The 23,081-nt window shown below is 36.7% G+C and overlaps 1 protein-coding gene across 6 annotated transcripts in view; it reads left to right on the forward strand.

The window, feature by feature from the left end:
* The window catches only part of LOC110459910 (four-jointed box protein 1-like), a 92,017-nt gene that overhangs the window by 58,077 nt on the left and 10,859 nt on the right, over window positions 1-23,081 (forward strand). For all 6 annotated transcript variants that reach the window (XM_021512407.1, XM_021512408.1, XM_021512410.1 and 3 more), the window contains one exon: window positions 9,690-12,086. In XM_021512407.1, coding sequence (XP_021368082.1) covers window positions 11,276-12,086 — 811 coding nt within the window. In that variant the 5' untranslated portion in view covers window positions 9,690-11,275. The remainder of the gene's footprint in view (window positions 1-9,689; window positions 12,087-23,081) is intronic.

Genomic DNA, 23,081 nt, shown 5'->3' on the forward strand with positions numbered 1-23,081 from the left:
TTTCCAGCAAGCACTGGTGTGAAATAGATTTTGAAGTAGGATTTATAGATGTTTCAGATCTCTGTCAGTATAATGTTTGGTTCCCCCACCCATCCAGCCCTGACCAATCTTCAGATCTATCCTCCATGTGTCCCTCCTCCAGAAATAAATCTATCTGTACACCAAAGTGTAAGTCAAGCTGTGCCCTTTGATACAGAAAATGATGAACAAACTATCTTTCCTGTAAAGCAATTATTTTTTCTGGAATATCTTTGTACTTGGATGTTTTTTTCTAACTTTTATGATATTCTGTTAACAAAGTTTGAACAGTTTAGTGGGAGCTATCCGTGTGCGGACTTAAAATGTCTGGTTACAAACTCTTGTTCAAAATGTGCCAAAATGTTAATTGTGTGTTATCCGAGTTCTCAGAAGAATTTTGTCCAAGCTTTAAATAAAACTATTTCATCAAATAACAGATATACAGACAGACCTAAAAATCTACACAAACAGATCAACAATATATGTACAAAATGCATTTGCACAAACAACAGATATACAGACAAACAACAGATGTGCAGACAGAAAGACAGACAAACCAACAACAACAGCTATAAACAGATCAGCAATAGATCTACAAACAACAGATGGACAGACAGATCAACAACAAATACATAGACTAATATGTACAAACAACAGATGAACAGACAGACATTTGTACAAACAACATCTGAACGAACAACAAATGAACAAACAACAGATGCACAGACAGACATTTGTACAAACAGATGTACAAACAACAGATGAACAAAAAACAGATGTACAAACAACAGATGGACAGACAGGCATTTGTACAAACAGATGTACAAACAACAAATGAACAAACAACAGATGCACAGACAGACATTTGTACAAACAGATGTACAAACAACAAATGAACAAAAAACAGATGTACAAACAACAGATGGACAGACAGGCCAATGAGAGACTTACAGACAACCAGGCCATATATACTTGCCAGCATACATTATATTTATAGAAACATCTTTAGTCTTTTTTAAAACCAGTTCCTTATTATTCACATCAAATACAAAATAATGTAGATATACAAGATGGAATAGCAAAACCTGGTATCTAATTTTGTTATGATCCTTTTTATATAAATATTCCATTGAAATATGATAGTGAACCACTCAGTAATAGACGTTAGGGTCAATTGTTGGGATGACAATAAATATAACACTTACAGTTACAAAGGGAAGGCTTCTACTATTGAGAATAACACATCAACAGTCATAGCCATATGCAAAATATATTAACTTGGCTTTAACAAAAAATTCAAAACTTTAACTGAAGACTAGACCAGAAAGGTATTTTACATTGTTCAGGAAGTAGTCATGTAAGTACTTCAGGCTAACTTCCAAAAGTGAGCCAAATGCAATACCAATTGACTATCGGAGGTGACAATTATCTATAAAATGTATCGTAGAAAATAAAGGGGCTAGGCTTATTTCAGAGCATGATCTTATTACTGGTAAAATATGGCAAAGCACAAGTTTTCTTTTGATAACTTTATTACTATGAAAAAACATCTGGATATCACCAAATAAGCAATATCACCAAATAAGCAATATCATTAAATAAGCAATGTCACCAAATAAGCAATATCACTAAATAAGCAATATCACTAAATAAGCAGATATCACTAAGTAAGCAGAAAGCATACCATAAGTAACATCCCCAAAAATACCAAATATCACAGATTTAGGAAATAATATCAAACATCAGCTCAAGTCAGAATCTCCATTAATTTATCAAATTCAAATTACTATTCATAGTTTCTTCAGGTGGAATTCTATTGGAGTCTTTGAGTGAAACTCTTTTGGTTAGGAGATTCATATGTCCCAGTTAGGTAGTATACGCCCTTAAATGGGATTGAATATGATTTTGTCCTAATAATTAACTGTATCATCAGAGATGAAAGAAGGTGGTAACAGGTTACAGATGGAAATAGGGTGAAATATGACCATAGCCTGATTTTGTCAATAACGACAAAAACCTGTTCCTCAGCTACAATGACATCCTTTCACTACACAATTGTTACAAATCATCCTTCCTATTGTGCTGGATAAAAAAAAATGAGTTGTGGTCCATTAATTTAATATTTAATGATATTTCCAAATACAATTACTGTAATGAAAATAAATCCATTCAACACCAATTAAAGATTTAAATAGGGTCATTCTTGCCATCTGCCATTTTCTTGACCCAATCATCTACACGGACACATTGGCTTTCTTTGTCATCCTATCATAACACCTCTAAGAGAAGTTCTCCACCTCATTCCGCATATCAGGCAACGCTGTAATCTGATTGGTCATTTTTCATGAAGTCTTTGAAACAACATTTCAGTGTGACTAGCCAGCTGACAATGTCAATTAGTGCTGGTTAATGAAAAGCTATGAATCCTGGATGTCTTCATCTGGCACTCATCCCCGAGCCAATTACTGAAAATAATACAAGATGGCAGCTCCTTTATTGATGATGGTTCTATAATGATTAGTAGACCACCATTATCATTACCATGGCAATGAACAATGTGATAAAAAACCGAAAACAGGGTTCATTGCAACTTCGATCTTTGATTGAAGAGCAGGTTAGGGTGTGAGGAAAGTCCAAGTGACAAGCCCCCTTCCCCCTCCCCCCATCCCTGGTCCCCAACATCCCACCACCATTCATCCCCCTCCTAACTTCTAGCCAGGCTAAGTCCACCTCCCAACTTCTAGCCAGGCTACGTCCCCCACCTAACTACTAGCCAGGCTAAGTCCCCCCACCCCCTTACTACTAGCCAGGCTGACAGTAACAGTGTTACCGTTATTGTCTCTGTATTTACTAACAACACAAAGCTCCATCTTCACAGAAACAAAGTGTTTATATTACATCAGAAGGCGGTACGAATTATGTCTCTGTCTTTGCAGAACTATAACCAGAGTCTAAGATACCCTCTACACCCCAGCAAAGACAATCTTATCCCATGAATCATTCTGAAATTAACAATCATGTTTGTACTATGAAACCTGTCCATGCTGAACTGTCTCTGGATTTCCCTCACGTTTTGTTGAGGCCTTATATCAACTCTGTCTTAAAACTTAAAAGGTAAAAACCCCAATCACCTTTCATCCTGTATAAAGTTGTACCTATAACTGTATCGAAACTGGAAAATATCTTAACCTGAATATTCTGAATCAGCAGGTACAAAGGTACAAGCACACCTGTTTAATAGATCACCTCTATTATGAGACCACCCCTGACATTTCATAATGAACTTTTCCAACCTTTGCATTGGAAGAGTTCAAATGTGTCTTCTGGGGTGAATGAGTTAAAGTTCCCCAATGCAGTTTATATCAAATGAACCTGTTCTAAGGGACCACCTTCAATTAGAGACCACTTTTTGGATCTCCTGATGGTGGTCTCTGAATACAGTTTTGATTGTGTACATTGAGGGGGCCGTGGTGGCCCTGGTGGCCGTGGTGGCCAGATGGTTCAGGTGTCTGACTAAGCCCTCCACCACTGGGTTGTGGGTTCAAGACCTACATGAGGCAGTTGCCAAGTACTGACTGCAGGTCGGTGGTGTTTTTTCCAGGCACTCCTGTTTTCCTCCACCACCAAAAGCTGGCTCATCCTAAAATGACCATATTAGCTGAAAATAGCATGTAAACCAAAAACAAAATGAACCAAACTAAACGTTTTCAGCGACAACGCTTATTACAGTTATGTTTTTACAGAACACAGCCTCAAGGTATCAATTGCCTTTTGCTCTTTATTGCATTTCATATACAACAGTATAACACATAAATATTGTTGTGGACAATCGATAGTTTTACAAAGTGTGGCCCCATGATAAACATTATTGATACTGTGAAGACCCTGGTTAGATGTCCGACAAAATTTACCCACATCACTGAACCCCCAACCTAGGCCAATCGGCACACCATGGTTCAAACACTTTCAAACTCTCTAATCATGCAGGTCTGGTTTAGGAAGGTGTCTGCATTATACAGTGTTTAGCTACTTCAGAAAGACAAGTGATTTGATAATAAGGACAATAATAATTCAAGGTTCTTATATACCACCTTATCACAACCTAGTTCTTAGGTCGTCTCAAAGCGGTTCAGAAATTATCATTTGCGGTTATATATGGGCCTTTGCAAGCAGCCAATATGTTTCTCAACTCCCTAAGGAGCATATAGCCGGTGCTGCCATTTCGGCACTCACAGCTATATAAGCTAGTATTCAACAATTCTAGCACTGCCCAACCACGCACTCATTTACAGCTGAGTAGACTGGAACAATCGGAGTTAAGTATCTTGCTCTTGCTAATTGATACAACACAGTGCCGTGGCGTGACTCGAACCTGTAACCCATCGTCACAAGCCCGACGTCCTATCACTAGATTACCATGCCACCTAAAGAAACAATATACAGTGTCAGAATAACAAAATTATCAGTTAAAATTCAGAACAACTCTCAAAGATTCTCAGCTTAAAATTCAATATAGAACAATTTGCATAAAATCTCTCCAAGATTCTCATTTGAAACTAACAACAGAACAGAACACATTATCTCCGAAGATTTCAAGATAAATCTCGGAACAGAACTCGCAAATCTCTAACAATAAAAACTTGAAAGCAAATTATATTTGAAGCCATTTGGGAAAAAAATCTGCATACCGACTTTCGCATTTGAATTCAATTTCTAAAGCAACTGTAGCAAGTTGTGAATTTGAATCCTTTTAACAAAACATGTAATTTTCCGCAAAATATGTAAATTGTGTAAATTGAAGGTTTCCTTTATGGAAACCCATTTCATTTGAATTTCCTGTTAAACGTCAATATTCCTGATGAGTGTCTGATGTATTCCATTGAACTGGGAAAGTTTACAAAATTGTTGCATGCTCTTTTACGGTTTTATAATGTCGTTTTGCTTCATGGCAGTATAGCTTCGACCATAAGAAACAGCAACTAATTACATTTTTACAGGAGTTTGAAAACGAATTCTGAACAGAATGCTATTACTGTGTAAGAAATATGTGACGAGCGTAGGTGACTTGGTCCTGCTGCAATCTTGCTTCCTCGTCTTCAAATGTCACTCACATGCCATACAATTACATTTTTGCAGCAATTACCTAATGGAGAAATCTTCCTTCAGTATTTTGTTAGGTTGTTTACGTCCACTGACATATTATAATTTCCAGTGTTCCAATGTTACCAGTTAAGTGGGGTTTTTAAAATAGCGAACTCATTCTAACCTAACCTTGCACCTAACAGCACCAACAAGTGTGCGACTTTTTGTTATGGTTGCTCTAAGGAATATTTTCGCTACATGGGGCGCCGTTCTCTCTTTTACTCTGTCATGACGCCCTACATGTTAATTTACAAGGCAAGGTGGTAAGTGTTTTCTATGAGCCGTGGACTACATGCCTTTGACATATACAAATCTTATTTGCACCTACTCAAGGGATGCATTAAAATGAAAAACATGTGGTTGGTTTAAAAGTGTGTATAAATATTTGATGTAGCCAAAAAAATCTCTAATCCAAGAGTTCTACAAGACATGAAATGCAGTGGCACAAAATTGAAAAATTCCATCGCCTCCAAATTCAAGGAAATAATGATCCAATTTTGCATTCATAATGAGAATTTTAACTCCAGGCCACGCTATGGAATGAGATTACAATTCCAAAAGGATCACTTTAATTAAGAGCAAACCAGTTTTATTTCCACAAAAATTGTCTGCCCACCATTTTCAATCCTTAATAAGACTCAACGAGATGGAATATCTCTCATAAATCGGGCCAACATTCTTGATAAGAGTTATTCTGGACACCTAACCAATCTCTTTAATAGAACTTCAATTTTCACAGAATTCAAAGCAACTCGGTGTAATTTCTTTTGACTGCGTCTGGCCATTTGTAATCATTCAACGTTAATACAACTTCATTAGACTGCATTTCTCATAAATTCTCCGGAGGAATTTTCCCTCCTTCTCGGAACATGCGTTGTGTACTCATTACACAACATCACCCGATTCCAATTTCCATTGAAATGAAGGCAGACATCTCCCGGGTACACATTAAGAGCGGTATTTTATGTAAATGATATACAGGCTGTACCTCGGGAGATCATACACCCTATGGGACAATCATCCACACTTTTCTATTTTTGCGTGATGCATCAATATTTATCAAATCAGGATGAACCTTTATTACTCATCACAAGCTTTCACACTAGCACTATGCAGGGAGCGAGTCGATAGGGAAGGGTGATATAGTATTAAAGGAGGGTAGTATAGCACAAGTGGAAGGGTAGCATAGCACAAGTGGAGGGGTAGTATAGCACAAGTGGAGGGGTAATATAGCACAAGTGGAGGGGTAGTATTGCACAAGTGGGGGGGTAGTATAGCACAAGTGGAGGGGTAGTATAGAACAAGTGGAGGGGGAGTATAGCACAAGTGGAGGGGGAGGATAGCACAAGTGGAGGGGGAATATAGCACAAGTGGAGGGGTAATATAGCACAAGTGGAGGGGTAGTATTGCACAAGTGGAGGGGTAGTATAGCACAAGTGGAGGGGTAGTATAGCACAAGTGGAGGGGGAATATAGCACAAGTGGAGGGGTAATATAGCACAAGTGGAGGGATAGTATAGCATAAGTGGAGGGATAGTATAGCACAAGTGGGGGGGTAATATAGCACAAGTGGAGGGGTAGTATAGCATAAGTGGAGGGATAGTATAGCATAAGTGGAGGGATAGTATAGCACAAGTGGAGGGGTAGTATAGCACAAGTTGAGGGGTATTATAGCACAAGTGGAAGGGGTAGTATAGCATAAGTGGAAGGGTAGTATAGCACAAGTGGAGGGGTAGTATAGCACAAGTGGAGGGGTAGTATAGCACAAGTGGAGGGGTAGTATAGCACAAGTGGAGGGGTAGTATAGCACAAGTGGAGGGGTAGTATAGCACAAGTGGAGGGGTAGTATAGCACAAGTGGAGGGGTAGTATAGCACAAGTGGAGGGGTAGTATAGCACAAGTGGAGGGGTAGTATAGCACAAGTGGAGGGGTAGTATAGCACAAGTGGAGGGGTAGTATAGCACAAGTGGAGGGGTAGTATAGCACAAGTGGAGGGGTAGTATAGCACAAGTGGAGGGGTAGTATAGCACAAGTGGAGGGGTAGTATAGCACAAGTGGAGGGGTAGTATAGCACAAGTGGAGGGGTAGTATAGCACAAGTGGAGGGGTAGTATAGCACAAGTGGAGGGGTAGTATAGCACAAGTGGAGGGGTAGTATAGCACAAGTGGAGGGGTAGTATAGCACAAGTGGAGGGGTAGTATAGCACAAGTGGAGGGGTAGTATAGCATAAGTGGAGGGGTAGTATAGCACAAGTGGAGGGGTAGTATAGCACAAGTGGAGGGGTAGTATAGCACAAGTGGAGGGGTAGTATAGCACAAGTGGAGGGGTAGTATAGCATAAGTGGAAAGGTAGTATAGCACAAGTGGAAAGGTAGTATAGCACAAGTGGAGGGGTAATATAGCACAAGTGGAAGGGTAATATAGCACATGTTGAGGGGTAATATATCATAATAGAGCAGGATAATACAACACTGCTGGAGGGGTAATATAACTCTAGTGAAAGCTTTATAAGTACTAGTATTGAGGTAACATGGTAGTATTATTGCAGAGTTAAATACATTACTAGTAACGGGTAATATAGCTCTGGATGGGAGGTACTAACAGTACCTGATAATAGGCAATGGGGGAGGTGGAAGGGGGGAGAGATGGGAAACTTTGAATCACCACATTTACCACAAGGGAAATAAAAAATAATCAAATTGTGATGTTCCCGTCAATGTGGGTGCATATTTAAACATTTCACTGATGGTGATGATATGATCAATCCAATTATTGAACGCAAAAAAGTGATTTAGAAATCATCCTATCCTCGTATTATAGCTAGTGTAGACCCGAGACCAGGCGTCCATCGCAGCATGCAAGATTGTCTCTTGGCATGCAACCAAATTGACAATGTATCACACCCATATTGTAACATGGCATATTCTACATCAAACACTGGAACCAGTTCAATTTATTTCAAGAGAGAGAGCAGTATAATCAAAGCTGAACTCTTCCATGACAAAACAGAATTTCAGAAAGTGATATGAGAACAGTCAAGAGTTCACTTCAAATGTCTACCAGCCAAAATGCTATCTAAGAAGAGCCGATGTTATTAAACCAAGGATATCTCTCCAACATTGTGATCCTATTCATATTTAAATTCTCGATATTGTTCTGTATCTAATGTGTTGCCGCATTTGAAAGTTAAATAAGTACGGGACGATCGTATCACCATTTCGTCTCCTCTCTCACTCTACTTATACTTCCCCCGGAGACAACTTCCCCTGCGGCGAAATCTAGAGTTTGTAAACGTTATCAACACAGGCTAGGTGGAACACTTCAAACTAATACCTATAAGTCCCAAATGTTCTGCTGTAAATTAGATTTTAATTCAGCATATCATCAATGTAGAAACAATAACAAACGTTGTATAGAAGATGCAGTCTGCTACACGTACATCATCAATTAAATGATAACTTGATTTATTACAAGTTACACACGTATTCCATCTAATCTAGTAAATGCTACACTCCCGTGTAAAAACGTGAATTTCATTGAGAATATTAAATCATAACAGTGATCACACGATCCATTACAAGAATTGATTCATGTTTTCTCCCTACGTAATATTGCCTTTCGCAATAGTGCAGTTTTACCTTTCTTTCTTCTGAAGTGACCAAAGAATTTTGAATATTTTTACGTTTGAATTTCTAACTAAGCAATGTAAAGGGGCCAATAAGCACTCCTTCCTTTCCTGTAAAAAAAATGACTAGTACAATTTTGATATTCCTCTGATGTTTTTTATGACAGTTTAATAATTTTCAATTTCCTGTTTCAGAAGAATGATATATGCTATAAAGCTTAAAGATGCTTTAACAGACCGAATGTTTTTTATTTTTTTATTTTTTTAATGCTTTTGTTGTGTGCCATTTTCAACGTTCTTTTCTTTTCCTCAGTAATTTTACACAAGAAGTTTCCCTTGATTCCTTTGATATCATTTTTCAAATTCCATTATAATGTCAATATCTAGCTGAACAAACTAAAGAATGAAAAATATGGTAAGATTTTAACAAATATCAATGCTACTACAGGTATTTACAAATGAGTTGCCCTTTCTTAAATCATTGCGATTAATGATGTTTTTGTTCCAAGTGACCTCCACCAATATTGATGAGCATTGCACAACCTTATACATATAGCTCTTGAAATGAAAACCATTAAGATTCCATTATTCATTCAGGTATATGATTTTCCTTGCAACTAACAAATTGATCATACATTTTTAATTTCTTTACAAGTACTGCTATCTCCAAAACATCATGCACCCAAGCTATATTCCTTTTTGAAAAACCTACATACAAAAATATACCCAGAATTTGTATTGCTCCCTAGTGTGGAAACAATATGCAGATTTCTTTGTATTGCTGACAAATTAAAGGACACATATATGGTCATATTAGCAGAAAAATATCAGTACAATACTACAGTACCCATTAAAAAGTGTGATATTTTTCATTAAATCTGATTTTCTTATTGTTTTCTCCAATAGGTTGTGAATCGTCAGTAGCAGGATTTGAAGGTCCTCTATCATTCTCCCAGGAGCCAGTCTGAAGTGAAACAGGAGACTTAACCCCATCATCAAGACAATCGGCATCGTACCAACAGCCCTACCCCAGGGGATATGTACGGCACTCTCTCCCAGAGGACAGACTTGAGTGTAAAAGGAAACTGGACCTTATCATTGTGACAATAGATATTGCATCAACAACAAACACCCCCACCCCACGGGACGTGTTACTTGTCCAATCTCGACACTCCTACTGCATTAAGTGGTAGTCATTCCATGACCACAGAGGGCTGTCGCCCCTGTCGCCCCTGTCGCGGCAACGGTGACAATGTTAATTTATTTGCCTCTCCGAGCTGTCGAATTGTATTGACTGTTGTTAGTGGCTGTGTGTGATGGTGTGAATGAGGGTGGGGGATCAAGGACTGTGTCACATGGGAGGGTAAACATTTGCAGCGGGCGCTCTCAATTCAGTGTCCACGTAGTACAGCACTACACAGACCCTGAGTCAATAAAGTATTTAGGGAGTCTTGGGAACAGGAGACCAGAACTAGAACCAAAGTCAACAGCGCTCCGCGACGGCTGAATCTATATACTATACTGAGTCAACAAATACCTGCAGAGAGTCTTACTGTTGAATGTCCCTGTACAACCGGCTTCCATTGTCAACAAAACTCTTGTTTAATTCAAGAGTAGTGAGAACCTAATTATAGTGGAGATTTATTTTTACACGTTTGATGTCTATAGTTCTCTCTCAAGTCGCTCACTCACTGAGAAGGAAGTGCCAGCAAACCAACACAGGGAGAATATTGTCGGAGAATTTTTTCATGGAAACTCCCGAGTGTGGCAACAGCCGGTAATCAGTACATGCTGCTCAAGTGAACACTGAGCTCACGAGAGAGCACAGGGGAATAAAACCGAGGAAATCCAATAGCTCTCCAAGAATCTTATTCTCTGGCATGCACATCAGGGCTACACTGCCACAGCGTGAAGACACAGGTGTCTCTGTACGACGCGTCAACTCCAATGATTTTTTTCCTCAGCACACAGGTAAATCATTACATAGTGTGCTGTACGTAGCTCAGATCATTGTGTTATAAGCTGCAGCTACTGTGTGCTTCATTTATCTGTTTCTCATATACTACATGTACACCCAAGAAATCTTACGATTCTTTGCCAAGCATGGAATAGATTATCACGAAAACTTGGAATCTGTATCGTTTATACGGAAAACATTAAGGGAACTTGTGATTTAATGTGTACATTGGAAATACATTCTACATCTGGTGGTGATACCGAAATCCATCTCAACAGCCAATGTCAAAATCAAAAAACCTTTGCAACACTAAATGTCAATTCCATTTGTGAAGGATGCATGGAAATGAAATACTGATGGCATGCTGGTATGGTTTGAATACTTGTTTAGAAGCCATGGAAACGACATGTACTACGCCTACAAAATTCATCACACCAGTGTGTATGGCTTTATAACACTAGCAAAATGATAGTTTCTGTGCGAAAAAAAGAGGTGACTTAATCCTATATGTATTAATTTTACAAAGTAAAAAAAAATGTATTTTTCACGAGTGCATAAACGCAAGACATTGCTAGTTACGATGACATTTTTTCTGTTAAGTTTTGTGCTTACATTGAATCTAATGGTCAACCAGCTTCAGCGGTCTGATGGTTTGGACCACAGCGGAGGAAACGCTCTCCATGCCGAGATTCTGATGGATTCAGACATGGAATTAGGAGGAAATTATCTCATTGCAAAAAGTCAGCGGCAACCTAAAGCGGCAATTGAGAGAAGTCACAGTGATTCTGACAGTGGCCAAATTGTGGCTGGTAATAAAAGACTTAGAGGTATACAAAACAATAGAAGTTATCAAAATGTGAAATCGCAGGGAATTTTTAAAAAGAAATTAAAGGAAAGCAGACATAATTTTCCGAGAACAAATGATGTGGTTATGAAAAATAAAGTGGAAAGTGTACATAACCACAAAAGTAAGGGTCATGTGACCGACGGTGGTAGAGGAGATGAAAGTGATGAATACAATGATTACGAGGAGGACATAGAAAAAGTAGTGATAGAGGAGACAGAGGAAGAGGAGGAAGAGGATGAGGATTATGATGAAGATGAAGTAAACGATAAAAAAGTAGAAACAAATGTATTGAAAGTAGACCATCTTTCAAAATCCAAACACAAATTGACTGGGTTTACCAAGCCGCCCTTACAATATAAGGAAGTGCCTGATAAGAAAAGCCTTGTAATAGACCGTCAAGGTCATTTGGAGGACAACGCGGAACCACAGCTGACAATTACAGACATTATAGAGGATGGCGTATACTGGGCTCCCACTGTGGAGAATCTTGTTCCAAAAGGTAAGTTAACGTTGAATTTACCGTCAGGAATCAATACAGAGGGAGTTCTTTCCTGTCGGAGCTATGACAGCTAGAGAGATGGTTGTGGATCTCCTTACAATTTTTGTTTTGTAACTATTACACCAGGGAAAGCACTTAAGTGATTTTTGTCTCGTTTCGAAACCAACAGTAAAAATTTCCCTTGAATATTGAATGAGATTTCCTACGGTGTTTGAAGTGTTGTCTGATTGAAGAGATCTTAGCACAAAATCCATCTCTGTCACAAAAAATGGCATGGTACAATTTCAAACATGAGCACTGCTTCGTGAGTGTCATTTACTCTGGCTCAAGTTTCTCAAACAAAAATACAGATTCATCAGAATTCTCCGAAAAAATTGCTGCCATTCGTCAAACATCTCTAAAGAAGATAATTCATTATCTGTGATATAGAGGGAAGCTGGCCGCTTATCTGGTAAATAATTCCAATAGCAATTTTTATGAAATTCCCTTTAATCTGGATTCTTTGTTTTTCTTCAAAAAAACCTTTATGAGATTCTACCCTTAACCATCTATAAAAAAAAATAACAATAACATTTTCAAAATTATAACAATTTTGGAAAGATGGTTATTTTAAAACAAATAATTCAATGCTTAAATTAGAATGTTTAAATACAATCATATAAAAAAGTAAAACCATAATTATAACAGCTAAATCTCTTACTTCAACTTCTTCTTTCCTATAAGCCAATCAATACATTCAACTCAGAATATTCAGCAGAAATAATTTTTTTTAGGTTTACGAAAAAGCTTCTGTCTGTCTAAGATCTTATTACAATAGATCAGATCATAAGATGCTTTATGCTTGTCATTGTTTTCAATTCAACTTTCATATCGGAATAATAATTTTTCATTGTCTTACTCCTTGAACTGAAATTCTCAATTTATTCTAATCAATCTTAAATGAAAAATAATTGCATTTACCTTCTCTGTGACGTCATAAAAGTGTTAAAAATTAACTACGACGTCATTTCCACTGTTGACTGTACAGTAGAAATTATCACACTTGACATACATGTAGTGCAAAATGCAAAATTCTTGGATGGTTAAGGACTATGCAAAAAAATCAGAAAAAAAAGCAGCACAATTTTGTACGATTCTGCTAAAAGTACCATGTAGATTAGATTCACAAGTTTTCATGTTGCTTTTCTGTTTCACACTCGAATGGATACCGGGTACCCAGAAATGCTTCAACAACTTCTTATTTATCCTTTAGCATAACATGTTTATCTAATCATTTGTAAAATATGATATTCAGCATAATATCCTTATCTATTCATTTGTAAAATATGATATTCAATCAACAAATTAAATGTTAAACGTATTTTCAGCATCCTCTGATACCGGTTTTGTTCTTCTCATAATATAATCAACACAATCAGAACAGAAAATGTTGGCCAAATTCTTCTCAGAAAATCAGACTCATGCAGTCTTATAAAAAGACTATACAATAACCCAACACATGCATCAAAAACTCCACCAGGTTTTTCTGCTAGCTTTCCAAGAAGATGCATTTAAGCTGTCCTGCAGCAAATTGCTAGGGAACCTGCATCCGAGACAAATCTGAAACTGGAGGAAATGATCCATCATAAAAATACTATACAATAATCAAACACATACATCAAGCATTCAACTAGATTTTTCTTCAGCTCTCCGAGAGATGACTAAACACTTCTGCTAGGCAACTTGCATCTAAGACCGACACGAAACTGGTACAGATTGATGATGGTATTATCATGGGAGGGATCTGTAATCTCTGCCACAAAGAAATTAGACATGTCTAAACAAAATCAGGCTGATACAATCAGCCATTTTCTAGATTAGCCCAACAAAATTCATCAATCTTGTCATTTCATTGGGAATTGGACCTAGAAGAAAATCGCAAAATAGTGACTATATCGACCCAAATTTAATGTTTCAAGACTCTGTGCTAAACCCGGACGGTTCGACCTAGATGATTGTTCCATATAGCTGACAAAAATACATCACATAGGACTGAGATATCCTTGTCACTGCGTATGTTTAATAGGGGACCATGTGTGACAAAATGCCATCATATCGTGGTGATTAAAACAAGTATGATCCATTAGCGTGACAACGGCGGCTGATTTTGGCCTTCCATTCACTATATATTGATATAGCCTGCATATATGCAAGTATATGTCATATTTTTATTGTAATCAACAAATCACTTTCATCTTCCGAGACTCCGACCATAATTAATTGTCCTCCCGGAGCTCTTCATGCTGCCTTTGATTACATAACAAGCATTCATGATAAATCACACAATTTAAAAAAAAAAAAAAATCATCAATAAACAAAATTACTATAAATACCATATAGTGAGAGTATTTTTTTTCATTATCGTTGTATGATCATGTTCAAACAGCCTGTGATCAATAACGGTTTCCGTTGTTAATTGTGCTTCAAAATAAAATGTTTACAGTGCTTTAAATATCAATAAATGTGTCACTTTGATCATGAGTTAACACAAATTATCGCCCTCCTTTTATCATATTAAAAAAAAAAAATTACACATCCTCTGAATTCCTTGCTATACCAGTGCTAACGCTAAGCCTTTTTAAACATTGGTTTCCATACTGGAAATAATGTTTTTATATTACAGAAATATATCAATCAAAAGGGTGGCTCTGTTAGATTTTTCATTTCAAGTTGATACAGAGTTCGTGTCAACACAAACATTTAATAGAAAAAATTGATTTAAGACATATGACAATTACCTAAAAATTACTTAATTGGTAACAAAATCCTAACCTTTTATTCCAGAATTTAACAGATAGTAGTTTTTCAGACTCAACAGATAGTAGTTTTTCAGATCTCAATCATAAACACTCTTCACCTTTAACAGCAACAGTTGTAAAAGTTGACGGTCAAAATACTGCAATTTTCAATCAGTTTATTTAACAGTTATTTTTTTCTTTTTAGTTCTAGTCTATGATGTATAACAATTACCTCATACTTTTTATTTTATTTTATTTTCATGCTAATGTTTCGTATTTTTGTTTAATCCAATCTATTTTTTATTCAATTATATAGATAACAATGAATCTTTTACACTTATATTTATTAAATATTTTTATTGAAATATACTGCATTTACTCTTTTTTAACACATGACTATCATTTGTTTATAAACAAGCAATGATTTCCTGTCACAATATTCTGTTGTAATCCTAATCTTATAAGTATTAAGAGCTCCAGTGCTTTAGACATGTAAAGCGCAGTGTGTCTGTTGTTGACCTGCACTAAGTCACCACCAGGGGGAGCCAATAAACTGTGTAGATTCGAGGCACACACAGGTGAACATGGTAAATCCGTCAGATTGTAATAACCCGAGGGGAGACATCTAATTCAAAATTTATTTTTTTGTGCCGAGTCGTAATCCTATTTACTAGGGAAATCAACGACACAATATCTTCAACAAGGTTTTCAAATCGAAAAACCAGCAATGATTTTCGAATAAAAACGAAACCTTTAAATGTTGTGTGTTTTTTTCACTGGAAATACTAAAGAGCTCTGCTACCCAGCGGGAAACCTTTTTATGTGACACGGGCATATTTTCACTGGTGTCACCTCCTTGTGGTGGCCTTTAATGGATCCGATGGTGGATAAAAACATCTTCTCGGAGATTAAGCAGCGCAGGGACTATTGTCAGCCAAAAGATACAAGGAACTACCCTCTGACATGCAAACCAGCGATAAAAACCAAACTCCGATTTAAATTGATGGTTTTGCGAACAAAGTAGTTCAACCAAGCCAGTAAACGGTTAAAGGAGAACTGGTATGTCAAAGCACAGCTACCATTAAAATCTGATATGGCCAGTTCGTGTGATACCCCTTTGAAAGTCAGTGTATAGATTTACATGCTGGACTCCGATATAAATCTCCGATCTAAATCTCCGATCGATATGATTGCCGATTTTAACACACTGTACTGCTAGGTATAGTCTCATAATGTCTATAGACCTTATCCAGATTTAACTAACCTCTGTCCTAGGTGGACGATTATATTGCAGGTTTTAGAAATGAAATTTTAAAATTTCTCCCAGTGTATTTCAGCGATGTGATTATTCTTTGTTTTATGGTGATGGAAATCTACAGTAGAAAACATTAAACTATTAAACACCAATGGAGCACATGGTCCTATACGTTGAACTTAAACATGATCAGGCCAACCTTTTAAAGTTCAAAGCTCTGCTTAGTAAAAGGTTAAAGATCGTTGAAGCTTTTTGTAACAATTCCACAAATTTGAAGAGAACTAAATCTGCACCCATTAAGTGTATTACTTTACCTATTAGCTACACATTGCAGTAGGGTAATGTGACGTTTTAAAAGTTCATTTCTCTATAAGAGGTTGAAGGTCAAGTCATTTTCTCTGGAATATACTTATTGTTCAACAGAGACCACAGTCTTTATACTGATGATCCTCGATATCCAGGGGTTACGCTCACCTATGCTCTCTACACCCCTGATATATGTCATGGCAAAATTGAAGGCACGCGGGTAGCTATATTTGATTGTGTTTCACATCCTGGATTTCCAGGGGTTACGCTCACCTACGCTNTCCTTGATTTCCAGGGGTTACGCTCACCTACGCTCTCTACACCCCTAGAATATGTCATGGCAAAATTGAAGGCACGCAGGTAGCTATATTTGATTGTGTTTCACATCCTTGATTTCCAGGGGTTACGCTCACCTACGCTCTACAACGCTGCCATGACATATTCCAGGAGCATAGAGAGCGTAGGTGAGCGTAACCCCTGGAAATCGAGGATGTTATACACAGGACATATTCAGTAAAACAATTTTACTTAAACTCAAGCTTAAAACAAAAGGAATTCAAGATCTCCAAACTGCTTCCATTAACCCTTTCACCACTGTAGACCGTCATGGACTCGTCAAAATGAATGTATGGTAGTCTACTCTAGTCACCGAGGGGTGAAAGGGTTAATTTAACACTTACTGCCAATGCCATCATGTGCTTGCTGGAAGTTCAGGAAAAACAATCAAATGTTATCCCGTTTTAACTTTGACAAGGGATGAAAACAAGGTAAAAGGGACCAGATTATATGAGTTGGATTAAGAAATCTCACAGAAATTGTGATTAAGGTCGAGAATGACCTGTGTTCTGTTGTCCCTACTGTGTGCCAATTGTTCAGTGTCGTAGAACTCTCGTTTGTCTGGAGTTAACTGTCTGATAAATAATGTACGCCTCCCTGGTCCCCAAAGACAGATTCTCATTTGATACAGAGCAGTCTCCACACCTCAATTAAATGGACCTATTGAAAACGACCCTAATGTAGATTAATGCCACCTATCGCAAATTCACCTAACACCACCGCCAACACCATGTGCTGGTCAATTATTCTTTAGGCTGAGAGTTGATGTCTGAGGTATAGGAGAACTAGCTGACTGATTGTCAATTGTCTTTTGAAGTACCATGGTAGAATGTCTAGGGCCAAAAGGCTTGTAACCAGCAATCTAAAGATTGTTGTCTTTCTAGTAATGAACATCTGAACAGTAAAGTAACAGATTGTTACTACCCCAACACATATCTTTTACTAAACAGTAAAGTAACAAATTGTTATCTACCCCAACACATATCTATTACTAAACAGTAAAGTAACATATTTTTATCTACCCCAAAATGTACATTTTACTAAACAGTCAAGTAACAGATTGTTACTACCCCAAGACATATCTTTTACTAAACAGTACAGTAACAGATTGTTACTACCCCAAGACGTATCTTTTACTAAACAATGAAGTAACAAATTGTTATCTACCTCAAAATGCATCTTTAACTAAACAACAAAGTTACAAATTGTTATCTACCTCAAAATGCATCTTTTACTAAACAGTAAAGTAACAGATTGTTATCTACCTCAAAATGCATCTTTTACTAAACAGTAAAGTGACAAATTGTTATCTACCTCAAAATGCATCTTTTACTAAACAGTAAGGCACGCAGGTAGCTATATTTGATTGTGTTTCACATCCTGGATTTCCAGGTGTTACGCTCACCTACGCTCTCTATGCTCCTGGAATATGTCATGGCAGCGTTGTAGCGAGCGTAGGTGAGCGTAACCCCTGGAAAACTGTTTAGTAAAAGATACATGTTGGGGTAGTAACAATCCGTTACTTTACTGTTTAGTAAAGGGGACATTTTGGTGTAGATAACAATCTGTTACTCTACTGTTTAGTAAAAGATACGTGTTGGGGTAGATAACAATTTGTTACTTTATTGTCTAGTAAAAGATACATTTTGGGGTAGTATCAATCTGTTACTTGACTGTTTAGTAAAATGTACCTTTTACTAAACAATAAAGTTACAAATTGTTATCTACCTCAAAATGTATCTTTTTCTAAACAGTAGAGTAACAGATTGTTATCTACACCAAAATGTCCCCTTTACTAAACAGTAAAGTAACAATTTCCAGGGGTTACGCTCACCTACGCTCGCTACAACGCTGCCATGACATATTCCAGGGGTGTAGAGAGCGTAGGTGAGCGTAACCCCTGGAAATTGTTACTTTACTGTTTAGTAATAGATATGTGTTGGGGTAGATAACAATTTGTTACTTTATTCTTTAGTAAAAGATACATTTTGAAGTAGATAACAATTTGTTACTTTATTGTCTAGTAAAAGATACATTTTGAAGTAGATAACAATTTGTTACTTTATTTTTTAGTAAAAGATGCATTTTGAGGTAGATAACAATTTGTTACTTTACTGTTAGTAAAAGATACATTTTGAAGTAGATAACAATTTGTTACTTTTTTGTTTAGTAAAAGGTACATTTTGGGTTAGATAACAATCTGTTACTCTACTGTTTAGTAAAAGATACGTGTTTGGGTAGATAACAATTTGTCACTTTACTGTTTAGTAAAATGTACCTTTTACTAAACAGTCAAGTAACAGATTGATACTACCCCAAAATGTATCTTTTTCTAAACAGTAAAGTAACAGATTGTTACTACCCCAAGACATATCTTTTACTAAACAGTACAGTAACAGATTGTTACTACCCCAACCCGTATCTTTTACTAAACAGTACAGTAACAGATTGTTACTACCTCAAAATGTATCTTTTTCTAAACAGTAAAGTAACAGATTGTTATCTACCTCAAAATGTATCATTTACTAAACAATAAAGTAACAAATTGTTATCTACCTCAAAACGTATCTTTTACTAAACAGTAAAGAACCAGATTGTTACCTACCTCAAATGCAAAATGTATCTTATTATGAAACAGTTAAGTAACAGATTGCTAGAATGTGTCTTATTACTAAACAGTAAAGTAACAGATTGTTACTACCCCAACACGTATCTTTTACTAAACAGTAAAGTAACAAATTGTTATCTACCTCAAAGTGTATTTTATTACTACACACTAAAAGAAAATTGTTGCCATTGATTTTGATAAGTAATACAAGAACGCTTAGTTGCTATCAATCATGTACATATTTTATCTCTTCCATCAATTTTTTTATAACACTAAAGTAAATCAGTGGAGATCAATACTTAGACAAAGGATTCATCCATATCCTTTTGATAAATATGTACAAGTAATATAAATGGCACCTACTGTACTTGAGCTAAGAAGCTTTCGCTAGGAGTCGAACCCCTGACCTCTGGCTTAAGTCTTACGCTCTATCTATATATATAATGAGCTAAAGAGATAGCTGAGTCGGTAGGAAGCGGCTTGTATTTTACCAGGGTGACATACTCCGGCCCCCTCCAGGAAAGAACTTGTTCCGAGTTTTCCAGGGGTCATAATGATTCCTTGTAAGCGTCGCTGAGTATTTTGTCAAATCTCCCGGGTACCTACGTTGACGCCAATGTAACTAGAGGCCATCATTTTTCAATGCCTCCGCTAGGAGTCGAACCCGAGACCTCTGGCTTACTATAGTCTTATGCTCTACCCAATGAGCTAAAGAGGAATTCTCCCTAGTCGAGTCGATAGAAAGCAGCTAGTATATTTTACTAGGGTGACACAGACTTATTTGATTTTTTTAATTTTTTTAATTTTTTAGAATCAAGCAAAGTTCTTAAATCATTCAAATTTTGAATAAAATTGCTTAGCATCCTGGTCACTTTTTTAGGTACATTAATAACAATAGTGTATTAGGTCTTGTTACAATATGCAACAAACTGCAAATAACAGCTTGGACATCTTATATCTTGACCCTGACTGTGTACAATAGGGGTTTTATTCTATGTTCTTTGCTATAGGGACATTGGAGAAACCAAAACTGAGCTGAAACTTTCATTACAACACTTGGCACCTTTAACGTCACGCTACCACAATTCGTACAATTTTGACAGTTTTTCAGTGATATTCAAAAATTCAGATCTTGTATCTGGAATGTTTCTTGATTCTTGACTACCTATGGTGGCTCATTTTCAGAAGTTTTAATTCTACGTTATTTGTTTTAAAAAATAGAACGCTAGACTCGCAGTGAGATTTCGTCCGTTTTTCAGCCGTGATTAGTACCCCAATTTAATTTGGTATACTATATCACAGGTTATGAAACTTGTTTTTATTTCTACTAGTTGATGTGCTGATTGCAACAAAATATATTGCTTTTATAAATACCATACTGAACTACAATTGTATATATACACTTTTATATTATCCAGTTATAATGACCAGAAATCAGCATTTAAACATGCTTATATTTAACCCCTTCAAAATCCTCCAAAATTTTGTGTTAAAGGTATTTTTCTGAAAACAATTCAGTTTTATCCAATTATTCTGAATTTCCTAAATATTGTGCATTCCAACATGTCATCGTTGTAGATCCTCAGTGGTTGTCACAGAAAATGAAAGTGACGTAAGTCGCAGCCATATTCAACTTTCTGCAAACGTTTAAGACAGCAAGCCAGATAACCGTTGCCTATCGTATCATATGTGCTGGGCCAATTAACACAAACAGACATAGAATTTTCAAATCATGTATCAAACAAAAATATACATATTTATGCTTAATAACTGAATAAGTAATGCTTGACATGTGGCAACTACATGGATGCTACAGAATCTACACATATGATTTTAATGAGTTGATACCCATCACCTCCAACAGCCTTGACCTTGTAGAAGATCCTGAGCTAAATTAAACATCCTGTACCATCAATCAATATTCTGATGACAGACATACAGTATCACACATACAGCACCCTGATCCATACTCATTAAAAGCTGATTACTTGACTTTAGGACGACAGTCTAGTGAGTGATCTGGTTATAGACAGCATTCCTGGTATAGCTCAAGAAACGATCAAAGACCTTTATCAACTAATTAAGGTATTAATTTCAATAATCTTTGAGGTCAGTCGCTGGTTGCTGGTTTCATTAACAGCAACCAAAAACAAGAGGCCCAAGGGCCTCAGCGGTCACCTGAGTTATATCATAGGTACTGGTAGCTTTATTTTATTGTTTAGATGTGATGTGGAAATCAGCATGTAAACTAAGTGAAATACAATACTTGTCATGTTATCAAAGGATAAGAATTTGAAAATATTGGTAAATGTTCCCTTTGGGGCCCCGCCCTAGCCCCTGGGGATCGAGAAGAAATCTTAATTTTACAATGTAATACCCTCATTCACCAAAGATAATTCTGACTAAGTTTGAGTAATTTTCTGCTGAAAATGGATAAAATATACCCAAAAGTGTTATTTCCCTATATAAACTATAGTAAATTTTACCCCCTCCCCAAGGGAGAAAGGATAGCTTGGGGGTCCTGAAATTTACAATTTAAATAAAGCCCCTGATGATCTTTCTTTTTATGCACTGAAATTGAATGTAGTACCTCTGAGTCTAAAGAAGAAGATTTTTGAAATATTGGTTAATTTTCCCTTTGGGGCCCCAGCCTGGCCCCAGGGGTTGGGGTAGGAATCCCAAATTTACAATTTGAAACCATCTTCCTCCAAGGATAATTCTCAATAAGTAAAAATAATGTCCTACAGAAAGTTGTCAAAATATATCCAAAAGTGTTATTCCCTATATATTCTATAGTAAATTTTACCCCCTCCCCAAGGGAGAAAGGATAGCTTGGGGGTCCTGAAATTTACAATTTAAATAAAGCCCCTGATGATCTTTCTTTTTATGCACTGAAATTGAATGTAGTACATGTACCTCTGAGTCTGGAGAAGAAGATTTTTGAAATATTGGTTAATTTTCCCTTTGGGGCCCCGCCCTGGCCCCAGGGGTTGGGGTAGGAATCCCAATTTTACAATTTTGAAGCCTCATCTACCAAGGATGATTCAAACCAAGTTTGAAAATAATCCATCCACTGGTTCTTGAGAAGAAGTTGAAAATGTAAAAAGTTTACGCACGATGGACGACGACGACGGACGGAAAGTGATTAAAATAGGTTACAATATTCCTTAATCCAAATGCAAATTTTCAGATTACAGTAAAAAATCTTACTGAAATTTCATCAGCAAGTGTTTACGGAAGAATAATATCCTCTTTTATATGTCCTGCATAAAACCCTAATATCTGGAAATCAACACAGCCCATGTCTATTTTCAGGTATATTATATCATTGTTTCTGTCACAAAGTAAGTTTTGATTACAAAATAAAAAGGGATATAGCTATGCAAGTGATTTTCACTGCTGTAATATTTTATCATTGACCTATGAAATTTGCAGTTACATCACATATAAACTATATTAATAAATCTCAAATCAAGCATTGAGTTATATTTCACACAGTCTCATCTTGTTTCAGGAGTTCATAGAGTTGCAATATGACAGTTAATATTAGGAGGCCTGGAAGAACCTGTAAAAATCAATTTCATTATTGATGAGATTTGACATCTATTTTTAATATGCTATACACGCCATTCCATGTCCACCGACTCTGTCTGTATCAAAATCGGCTCTGGCACTCCCAATCAACAGATTACTAGGTCACATATGGTTATCAA

This window comes from Mizuhopecten yessoensis, unplaced genomic scaffold (genome assembly GCF_002113885.1).
Source record: "Mizuhopecten yessoensis strain PY_sf001 unplaced genomic scaffold, ASM211388v2 scaffold10275, whole genome shotgun sequence".
Lineage (NCBI taxonomy): Eukaryota > Metazoa > Mollusca > Bivalvia > Pectinida > Pectinidae > Mizuhopecten > Mizuhopecten yessoensis.